The following is a 12350-nucleotide window of genomic DNA, read 5'->3' on the forward strand; positions in this document are numbered from 1 at the left end:
GTCATCAAAACAAAATTAGTTTACCCGAGACCATTCCTGAAGCAGAAACTTTACCTTGCCGATCTTGGCTTAGCCCTGGCCTCGCCCCACCTCTGGAATTACTGTTGCGGAGCAACGCGACAGAGGTGGAGCTCAGCTCGTGCTCTTGAGATAGGCCCTGCTGGGCATCGTAAACCTTCTGGACATAACATATGTCAGCCTGCTGCATCTCCCCTCCTCTCTGAGGGACGGTCTCCAGTGAATAGGAGCGCTCTGGGCTGAAGGAAGGGGTGGAGGCGAGGTACTCTGGGATACTGGAGCTGGTGGAGAAGGAGGAGTAGGCAGAGTCTCGTTTGCTGTGGAGGTGGTCGATGCTGTTGGAGGACCTGTAACATGACGAGAGATTTGATTTGACATCATGACATCAGTGTCTGTGTCCAAACCGGCAGCGACAGATGCCGTCCACAAAGAGCCTGGGTCTGTCCAAGGTTTCTGCCTAAAGAAAGTTTTTCCTCACCACTTGTGGTTTCTGCCTAAAAGGAAGTTTTTTCTCACCACTGTTGCACCAAATGCTTGCTCGTGGGAAATGGTTGGATCTTGGGTCTTATAGAGTGTGGTCTAGACCTACTCTATTTCTAAAGTGTCTTGAGATAACTCTTGTTATGATTTGATACTATAAATAAAATTGAATTGAAGTGAATCACGTTCAAAGGTTGTTTTAGTCATGCAACAGAAAACTCAGATTGGACAGATAGTCTAGCTAACTGTCTGGATTTACCCTGCAGAGATCTGAGGAGCAGTTAACCATAGTCCTCATAAATCAACCGGAGTTTATAATGCCAACACAAAGAAAGCAGAAGGTGACGGACATCCGGCCGAAATGAGGGACATCCGGCGGAATTTCCGACGGCACCTGAACAATCCCGGAAATAAAACGTTGTCGATATATACTACTTCAAGACTAACTGCTGCTACAACCACAATGTCTCATTTTTACATTTCTATTTCTACAGCTGTTCAATAACAAGATACCACAAGTAAATCAGACAGCTTTGGAGTTATTTCTCTTTTGATTATTTTGACTAGCTGTTTTCACCTACTCCTAGTATTTGTGCAAAGCTAGGGTAGACCCAACCTGAACCTGTCTCAGTATTTCACAAACTTTTAGACAGTAACGGCTGAGGGGTGTGTTTGTATGAACCTGGAAGAGGACAGCTGGTGGCAGGAAGAGTAGGCGGGGTGAGGTCCACTGTGGGTGTGGGGGTGCTTAGCTCCAGAGTGAAGCTGGGAGGACAGAGGATGGTCCAGGCTCTCCATGCTGCCCCTAGAGCTGTACTGGTCCGGACTCTTTCTCATGTAGCTGTCACCAGAGTCAAACCCGCCGGACAGGTCGGTGGTCGAGGTACTGAGAGACAGAGAGGGAGAAATTAAATTGTTATCAAGGAGACTCAGACATGGCTTTAATGCTAAAGAAGAATATGAAGTAGTGAGAAAAGTTGGAAAAGTGGGAATGGTTTAAATTAGTATACATTTCATTGATGGTTCAATGTCTTTAAAAAGTTAAATAATACCAACATTGTATAAAAGTTTTTGTAAAAGCTGGTGCTAAACTGAATTGTCAGCTTTAATTTGAAAGAATATATATTTAATATATTCAAAAGGTTGTATAAAACCTTTAATGAATGAAAGACATGTCAAACAAAGTTTGAATGCAGACAGGGAAAGAGAGATGGACAGGTAGGCAGGAAGGCAGACAGACAGACAGACAGTCTGCAGGAAAGTGCTGTGTCTTGGTTGAGAAAACAGCAGGTGTGGCTCATAAGCTGGTTGTCATAGTGATAGCTAAGTGACACCTGGGAGAGATAGAATCTCAGAGAATGATTGGCGGCAGTGTGCCGCCAATCATTACTTTGAGCACTTTGATTACTTTGAGCATCCCAAGACTTTGCTGAAGCTGTAGACATGCTATTTGTGTGGATAGAGTTAAAAATGACTCAAACATCACAGTTTAAAAAAAGAGTGGATTAAGCGAAATAACATTGCTGTGGATGATAAGAAAAGGATATCTCGTTGCTTTGAGGCAGATAATTCAAATGAGCACATTGGCTGAAAAAATATGAATAGAAGAATACCTATGGTTTGACATATAAATTGTGTTTGACAAGTAAATATTGTTGGCGTGAGAGCAAGTTATAGAGGTTTTAAGGCAAATTTCCAAGGCTTCCCACTCTAGTGATGTCATCGCCATACAATACCCACTCCATTATAAGCACAGAAAAAGCCTGAATGAAAGACTAAACTTAAACAGTGATAACACTGATAAAATTGTAAAAGGTAGAATTAAGCTGAAAACAACTGTAATAGCTTTTGTAAACAGATTCAAGTTTGAATTATTTCTGTAGGTGAAAGTATGTGGGAGGAGTAGCATTTCAAAAAGGAAGAAGCCTGAAGAGGATTTGAAGATTGCTCCATTGACTTTGATGTAAAATTTAAATTGAAAAAAAGCTTAATATTTAAAAAAAGTATAAATTACAGAAAAAAGTTTAAGTCCCATTATGTGCTTAAAGCTGAACATTTTGATATTTGAATATTTTTATGTAGCTGAACATATGCAGAAGTTAGAGGCAACCAAAGAAAGTTGAAGAATAAACAATTGGATAACAATACTGTGAATGCTGCATTCAAACTAAGTAACTGTATTCTGTTACAGTTACAATTTAAATAGTTGGTATTTAGAATACAATTACATTGTTGAAATCAATGGATTACATGACAATACTTTTCAGTTTCCCGAGTTTATTCACTCTCTGAATAAATTAAGGCAACTCCACGCATTTCCCAGAAGCCCCAATATGAAAACGAAAAAATTTGCTATTTGCGCGATCAGTCACAATGGAGTCGGAACCGACACAACAGAGCCAGGGCAGGAATGCGTTTCTATCTTAGAAATTCACATTAAAGAAAGAACAGGGAGAACGAAATATAACTGTGCAGTGCAACCTCTGCTTGCCAGCAACCAAACTCCTTTCAGCGTCCAAATTACTCCACCTCCAACCTGAAGAAGCATCTTAATATAATTTTTAATTAGCCAAGGGTAGTCATCTGCTGTAGTTTTAGATAGATAAATAGCAGTTTATTGTCCGTGTACACGGAAATTTGTCTTGCAATACAAGCTCCAACAATCACAACACAACAACCTAAAAACAAGAGCTAAAAATATAGAGGCATCAATAAAACATAAATAGATACTTAATTAATATGAGGTGGTTTTACTGGTCACCTTGCTATTTTATAGTTGACGTGCGACTTTACATTCTCCTATATGTGCTGATTTACTAGCTCCAGAGCCGCTGAAAGACTGACTAGCCCTGTTTGACATGTTAGCTAACGTTAGCTAAAATTAGCTCGTGGTAGCTTAGACTGCGTTTAGAGTTTTGTAGTATGCAGTTCGGGACTACAAATACAACAATCTATCTGCTTGTTCAGGTACACATTCAGCCAGTTGGAACAGAAGAACACACCTGAATAGGCCTGTGTAGTAAGCTGTATGTGATGGCCGCATTCATACACTTATAAAATGTAATTCAATGTGGAAGTAATCCAAGTATTCAGAATACGTTACTCAGATTGAGTAATTTGTAACGGAATACGTTACAAATTACATTTGTGGGCATGTATTCTGTATTCTGTAACGGAATACGTTTTGAAAGTATCCTTACCAACACTGTGTGTATATATATATATATATATATATATATATATATATATATATATATATATATATATATATATATATATGGTGGCCGACAGGGGCAAACGCCCTGCAATTTAAAAAAACACACGCAAATACACAAAACACAAGCAAATTAAGAAAACAACTTCATTAATTTTAATGTGCAGCATTCAGCAAACGCGCTGCAAATACACACAACACAACCAAATACATAAACGCACTGCAAATAAAAAACGTCAACTTCATTAATTTGACAACACATGCGCAGCATTCAGCAAACGTACTGCAAATACACACAACACAACCAAATACATAAATGCGCTCTCTTCGACCCCACGGAGAGAGAGAGAGAGAGACAGAGAGAGAGAGAGAGAGAGAGAGAGAGAGAGAGATAGAGAGAGAGATAGAGAGAGAGAGAGAGAGAGAGAGATAGAGAGAGAGAGAGAGAGAGAGAGAGAGAGAGAGAGAGAGAGAGAGAGAGAGAGAGAGAGAGAGCAACTGCATAGACTGTAAATATGAAGTCTGTGTTTGAGATATGTTTTCTCTCGTTAGGTGGGTGTGTCTCGGCTCAGGTCACAGGTGATACTCAATCAGCAGAGACGTCTGTAAACTCGTGGTAATAAAACATTTAAAACTGCATCAGCGTTTAACGTTGACGTTTGTTTAAGCCATATTACATGAGAGGGTTTAATTTCGAGGTCCGAAGGCGCATTACTGAAGTATAGGCCTCCTCAAGTGTAATATTGTGATTATACAACAACGGTTACCAACAAAATAAGTGATCAATCTGTATTCATATTGTGGAGCAATTCGCTCTTGAAATACAAAAAACAGACAGGATTTCTAGTCCCTCCCTGTTTAGTAAACCAGCCAATTTACCGTGGGATTTATCAATCTGAATAAATCCCTCTCGCACATATAAACACAAAACTGCTTTGCTAACTCCATCGTGTTGTAAGTAAGACAGAGATGTTCACAAGTAATTTGTTGCAAGTCAAAGTAAAGTCTCAAGTCTTTGAGCTCGAGTCCTGGTGAAATATTAACCTAAGTCTGTCACATCATATGGATACAACTATAAAGATACAATTTGCATGTTCCCAGCATTAGCACAACACTTTGCGATGGTTAGCTTGTTACCTGCGATTATATATGCTAAATGTAACGTCTCTTTCACTCAAAAAAATGTCTAATGTCGAAGTGGAAATCAAGAGAAAAGTGGCAGCGCCACACCAGTTACAGAACAACATGCATCTCAGTGTCAGTCCAAATTACGCACAATAAGCAGTATGAACTCACTGATGTAATGCCATTTATTTTCTTAGTACACTCAGTGAAACTGAGTCCAGCGCGAGGGAGACCCAACTCAGAGGAGGAGAGGTTAGTGAGGCCAGAGTCTCCACGGCAGGTGACAGTGCGCACGGATCCGCTGTGCCACGCATGGATGAAATAATGAAATAGTAAATAGGACTACAGCGACAGAATTATGTGCAGAATTAAGACAGTCAATACGGCCCAGTGTTTGGTGGACCAGGTACACCTTGTTCACTTAATAGCCTACAAATCATCCACGGGATCACTTACGCATCACATGAGTTTGCCCACCCGACACAGCGTTTGTTCCTGGGGAGATGGATCCGTGCGTCCCGCCTCCTGTGCGCCATGGATTTCTTAGCCTCAGCAACCACTAACTATAAGATACAATTTGCCTGTTCACAGCATTAACACAACACTTTGCGATGGTTAGCTTGTTACCTGTGACGATATATGCTAAATGTAACTTCTCTTTTCACATTAGTGTGAGTGACTGACCTATTAAGGTGCGTTTTGAGATGCCTGATGAAGTCCGACGTTGTTGATCCTGCATCATTTATCTTGGCGCCACACACTTTGCATGTGCTGTTAGATTACTGCCACTGTTTACGAAGTTATTGAAAGCAAAACTAATGAGAAAAGGTACAACTCCAGGAGGATTTGGTGTAGCCATCGGCAATGCATTTTTTGATATGTGAGTGCGCGCACATAGGCGCATGCCTTACGTTGCACATTATGGCAAAGGGCAGGGGACATGCAGCTCGTCATACGTTTAGTATGATTGCCTTACTGTTTAGTTAAAAAAACATCCAACACACCAATGTACAAAGACATAGCGGACCAGACGCGAGCTTTTATTTTGAAAAGCAAAAGCTTGGGGACGGCACCAGCCGGTAGGGCATGAGACGGGAGCATAGACTGTATATTATTAATATATTATGTTATTATTATTAATAATAATAATAATAATAATAATAATAATAATAATAATATAAATTTAATATACAGTCTATGGAGTTCTCCAGGCTGCAGCCATACCTGACTCTAATAAAAAGGCAGAGCGCTCTCTCCCTGTGGGGTCTAAAATCCAGCTGTTCCACTAGCTGCTCCCTTTAGAGGTCTAGAGAACTTCCGTTGTGTAATCTGGATGTTTTCGGGGTTTGTGTGCTTTTCTTTTTGCATCGTTTTTTATTTGCAGTGCGTTTATGTATTTGGTTGTGTTGTGTGTATTTGCAGTGCGTTTGCTGAATGCTGCGCATGTGTTGTCAAATTAATGAAGTTGTTTTCTTAATTTACTTGTGTTTTGTCTATTTGCGTGTGTTTTCTTAAGTTGCAGGGCGTTTGCCCCTGTGTATATATATATATATATATATATATATATATATATATATATATATATATATATATATATATATATATATATTAGAAATAAAGAAACCCCAAATAAGACTGAAACAGTTATACATTGTGCCGTTTGAGAGAAACAGTGAACAGGTAAAAGAGCAAAGATACCAATATGTCCAGGTAAGATGTCTGACATTAGATACAGTTATAAAAAATGTGAAAAACACTTCCTTTACTGTAGTAAAACTGCACACTTACTGTTTTTCACAAAGTAATTGAGGTGTAAGCAATGGGAACACCACAGTCATTTGTATTTATAGATAATGTAGGTTCATGGCAAGAGAAGACAGCCAATGTGCTGATAAAACTTACATATATTACGTACCTTTAGTTTGTAACATTTCCAGTAATTACGTAAATTACTTCAGACAAAATAAAAACGTATATATATATTTACTGTAGGTGAGCAAACTGAGGATTTTCATGCATTATTGTTTACCTAAAAACTGATATAAAATAAAAAAGAAAAGGAAATTATTTTTTTTTCTTATAGAAAATATTGATCAGTGTAAAGTCACTTAAATTATTATAACTGTAAAGATGAAATCTTTGTATTATCTGTATTGGTGTTTGATGCTAGTGTTTTTACTCTCCGTGTGTTCTGAGTGACAGTGTGTGTGTTGTCTCAGTGAGGATTGTTTGGCTTCACTGAGCCTGTTTTGAGATGTTTGTTAAGAGTTGTGTTGCTTGGAATGAGTTTTTCAGGTGATGTGAACTGTTTAGCTCAGGTGACTGTTGGTAATGCAGATTGTAGTTAGAGTTTTGCATGTGTGGCTTCAGTTGTGCCCAGTGTCGTTTAGCAATCGGAAAAAACTGTACTGTGATTTGATCAATGTGATCAATTGAGACTTGTGCTGTGTTAAAGTGTTAATGAAAGGTCTGACCTCATCAGATTACCATTGGGGTGTATTCAGACATGAGAGCAACATGTTACATCATTGTCAGAACAATTACATAACCAGGTGCATGTCTGAAAGGGGTTTTATTTGTTAACTATTGATTGTAAAGTTGGTGATGCGCTGCTGAATCTGCAGTTACCCACTCTAGGTAACTGAATGGAATGTAAATGTGTGTGTGTGCGTGCGTGCGTGTGTGTGTGTGTGTGTGTGTGTGTGTGTGTGTACTTTACAGTTTGACCCACCAAGTCCTTCAACTGAATACAATGCAATTACTGTACTGCTCTGGAAAATGGGACACTCTCCGTCTGTCTCTGTCTGCATTTTTCTTTATCTGTGTCAGTAACTTCTCTGAGTCTAACTTTTGTGTCAGCATCCATCTCTTTCTGTCAGCCATACTGACCATCTCTGTTTAACTTTCTGCCTTCTGTTTCCTAATTCCAATTAGAGTCGTCCGACAAACTTTTTATTCAGATTCCCACTTTACTAACAGGACATGACAGTCAAGAGTGTTAGAGTGTGTGTGTGTGTGTGTGTGTGTGTGTGTGTGAGGGGGGGGGGTTGTTAGAGGTAAGGATGCAGGGCATCAGGAATGCCCATTTCTGCCGGCATCGACGTCATTGACCTGTCCAGCCATCTCACACACACAGCCATGTCAGAGGTTTTTATTTGCCCTTCGCTGCTGTTTAACAGTAACAGTGATGTAACTTCCTCTGATGACATAAACCTACTGACCAACAACTCCACCTTTACAAAAAACACAACAGGCACAACACTAAAACAAGTACCGGTATGTATTTACAAGTTCTTGCAACTGGGACGACTCAATATATCACTGAAGATACTGTAGCTGGGAACACACATTTCCTAGAATTTCCTTAATTTAAAAAAATGTCTTCACTTTCCAAAAACATCCGTATTAAAGTGTTTTAATTTCCTTAAAGGTTAATTCTGTTTTTTCTGTCCAGGTTGAAAATACTCGAAATTACCCTTTAGGAGCTCCTGACCAAAATGTCTTGATTTTCCGAAAATGTTTCTAAAATAGTCCCCCCTCTAATTGGTCCTCGCAAAAATAGAAGTACTGCCAGGGTTACAGGTTTAGTTTTCAATGTGGCCAATCAATAATCATTACTACTATATCAACTACTATATTTCAATGTGTAATAATTAACATATAGGATCCATTTAAACCACATAATGGAAGTCCTCAAATTTAAAGTTTGAGATCAGTGTTGGTACAAAGACAGTACGTCAAGGTTACATCATATAACAGACAGATGACTAAAGCTAAAATCTCCTTAAATTCCATCTGTGGTCCTCCGTTGCTTAAACAAATTCCTGTTCTAGTAAAACGAAACATTTGTTAGAGTGTTATACAAACACTGTGAATGTTCAGTAAAAAAATTAAATAAGCTGGCTTGTGTGAGTGGCCAAGTCTGGTAATCAACACTGTTTGTTTGGTGTCATTATGTCAAACCACAACTGTCCATTAATTCCTCAGGAAAACCGAGGCTATAAATGACTTGCTTCATTATTTCTTTTTGCAGTGGAGGATTGTTTTTTACTGTCATTTGGTGAAGGGGAATTAAGTAAGTAAGTCAAAAGACGTAACTGCAGAGTTACATGCATGTGATTTTGAGCTACCGACCAAGCGTCAGTATGTGACGAGTTGGGAGTGAGAACGGGTTGGTATAAAAGAAGATATCATTGTGTTTTTTAACTTGTGTTATTACGTTTGTGACCGCAACAACAGAAATGCTGAAAAACACAGAAATCACTTCAACAAAAGAAGGATGGTTGCATAATAAAACTTACTGATTGATTTTTTTTATATATTCACATACATACATTATATATTGCTTCGCTGACTAGCTAAAAATTGATCCAAAGATAGAATAAAAATGAGGAGCAGAGCTAGACCAGGGGCCCAGGAAAATTATGAATATTATTGTTAGAGCTGTTTCTTGAACACTGACCTGGTGTGGTAGTTGTGGTGCCAGGCACTGCTCATCGTTTCCATCCCTCCCTGATCCGACTGCTGCTGACCTTCACTGAGCTTCGTTGAATGCCATGAGTGAGGACGAGATGCCGGTTCGCTGCGTCTGTGGGGTAGAGATACAAAAAGAGAATCAGTGTACATGCATTCCCACCAGCTGCGACGCCATGGCTGGCTACTTCCCACCTTGAGAGCCCCCACCTTTGAACTTGGCCTTCATTTTGATCTCAACTACACACCTGTACAGTTTTGTGACTGCATCTTGCACGGTTGTGTGGGACGCTATCGCAGTGAAAAAATCTATCCACAGATAGACAGACAGAAATAATAAAATAAAATAATATATATCATCCATCTTCGTCCGCTTATCCGGTATCGAGTCGTGGGAGTAGCAGCTCCAGCAGGGGATCCCAAACTTCCCTTTCCCGAGCCACATTAATTAAATAATAATAAAATAATATTATATATTATATATATTATATTTTTTAATAAAATAAAATAATATATGATTTTTTTTATTATTAACCTTTATTTTGAAATAATCCCATTGAGATTCAGAATCTCTTTTTCAAGGGAGTCTTGGCCAAGACAGCAGTATAATAGTTCCATATTAAAATATACAGTGACAAACAGACAACATAAAACAGAAAAAGACAGTTGGCAATTTAACATCATCTCAACATAATCACCAGCAGCGCTCAGTAACAGCACATGTGCATTTAGTACTCAAATAGTCCTTTATCCTAATTTTAAACTGTGTCATTGTTGGTAGGTAGTCTAATTTAAGATGGTTCTGCAATTTATACCAGGATGAGGGTGAAAAACTTTAAAGGCACTTTCACGGAAGACGGTTCGCATTCGGGGAATGTCATACATGATTTGCCCATATGATCGAAGATTACATTTCCTGGTGGTGACTTCAGTCAGGAGAGAACATAAGTAAGGAGGCAGTTTACACAGTATGGCCTTAAAAAGAAAACTATACCAATGCTCCAACCTGCGATTGTGCAAAGAAGGCCAACCGAAAACTAGAATTAGTTACAAATCTTAGTGCTGCATGGTATACATAACCTAACTGTAACCCTAACCCTAAAACCAAGTCTTAACCCTCAAACAGCCCTTTAAAGTTGTGGTTGTCCAGCATGTTGGCCCCACAAAGCTGTCCTGACCCCACAAATATACTGTATTCCCGGTTTTTGGACCCCACGAATATAGTTAAACAAGAGAGATTAATGGACTCAAGATACATGTATTGGGCCCATTAACAACTAGAGCTGTCAATACCATTCGAATATCATTTGTTTGTTTTTTTAGTATTCAAATAATATTAAAATATTCAATGCTCAAATGCAGCCTGTTATTAATATGTACTACACTACTCAGGCTTATGCATTGCCAATGCCACTTTAAGCATGTGGTTGTTGTTATATGTCTGTCCACTAGAGGGACTTCTAACATTAGGCTGGCCTTGAAGGGGCCCTACTTCATGGCGCGTTGTATTTCTGGCACACATCTTTGTTTACATTAATTTTCCACAACGAGCACACAGAGACAAACACAAATCAACAGAGAACTCTGTAATGAAAAATTATCTAACAAGTGTATTGAAGCAGCTCTGTTGTAAAGGCGAACAGTGTACGGTTAGCAAAATGACATCATTTTAGAAAGCACAGCCGAAAAGATTTGTCAAAAACTAACAATAGTGTCAGCCACGATGCTAACGGCATTGATAACTAAGCCAAACGGTGCTGTCACTACTATTTTAGTGATTTATAAGCAACCTGTTTCTTGCAGATTGTCACGTTACTGAGAATACAGCTATTAGAAGGTAATATATTAAGTTGAAGCTAACTCTGACAGCTGTAGGGCAGCTAACATAAACTTTAGCTGTCTCCATTAAGCTCCTATAACTCGTGACGCAGTTAGGAAACACGAACGAGCTAATGATAACATAAGCATTTTGGCTCGGTAGCCAAACGTTAAAGTCATGTTAAAACTATTTCCCACCCTTCTTCCGATTCCCAGCCGCAGCCTGTCATTCCCACTGCACTAATATTACTTGGTACGTAACGTTAGCTCCGTGATCTAAAGACCTCACAATGCCTTGTGTTTCTCACTCCTGCTTACTTATTGTTCATCAGACGTGACATGACTGCTATTTGCTTTTAATGTAGTCTATATCGACGATGATTGTCGAGAGGATTGCTCCAGTGCCGCCGGAAGATTCGCTGGGTGTCCCTCATTTTTGGCTGGATGTCCCTCACCTTCCGCTTTCTTTGTGTTGGCATTCTAAACTCTGGTCGATTTATGAGGACTATGGTTGACTGCTCCTAAGATCTAAGCAGGTTAAATCCAGACTGTCCAATCTGAGTTTTCTGTTTCACGACTAAAACAACTTTTGAACGAGCACATGTTCCATCAAAACAAGTTCCTTCCCGAGGCTATTTTGCAGAGGCACCGTTATTGCGCCAGGGATTTAGCGCCGCTGGTTTAAAGAAATGCCAATGGGGCTGCTGTGGGTACTAGCCAGACCTTCCTCTGCAGTGCTGTGGAGAAGGGTCTGGCAATGCGAGACTACTTTTAATGCAAGCTCAACATGTTTTCCATGTTGTCTTGATAAATTATGTATATTGTACATTCACACAGCACTAATTGCATCAGTCATGTCACACTCATCACTCTGTTGTTTTCAGTTTAATTTGTTTCTACACATACTGTTTTCATCCAGTAAATAAGTCAGTTTGCATGTTTTTTCATTAATGTTAAGCTACTGCCGATGAAACTCAATACTTCCTTTTCAAATTAAAAGCCTTCAAGTGGCTCAAAGGGCATAAAGCCTCCTCCTGGTAGGCTTCAAATACAAATCATCAGCTGGAGGTGACAATAACTTAACAGCAATTAAAAAGTTTTTCTTTTTGTAGTGATAACCTTTATGACATCCCCATCATTATTTTAAATGTGTTATCTAACCAGTTATGATAAGAGAGATGCCGAAAATAATGCCAATAATCTTCCCTCATCTCCGTCATAT

General features: G+C 39.1%; 1 protein-coding gene across 5 annotated transcripts in view; it reads right to left on the reverse strand.

The window, feature by feature from the left end:
- shroom3 (shroom family member 3) overlaps positions 1-12350 on the reverse strand; it is a 122887-nt gene that overhangs the window by 35415 nt on the left and 75122 nt on the right. For all 5 annotated transcript variants that reach the window (XM_078271614.1, XM_078271613.1, XM_078271617.1 and 2 more), the window contains 3 exons: positions 9300-9425; positions 1181-1384; positions 55-365 (listed from right to left, as the gene is read on the reverse strand). In XM_078271614.1, coding sequence (XP_078127740.1) covers positions 55-365; positions 1181-1384; positions 9300-9425 — 641 coding nt within the window. The remainder of the gene's footprint in view (positions 1-54; positions 366-1180; positions 1385-9299; positions 9426-12350) is intronic.

The sequence above is a fragment of the Sander vitreus genome, chromosome 16 (genome assembly GCF_031162955.1).
Source record: "Sander vitreus isolate 19-12246 chromosome 16, sanVit1, whole genome shotgun sequence".
NCBI lineage: Eukaryota > Metazoa > Chordata > Actinopteri > Perciformes > Percidae > Sander > Sander vitreus.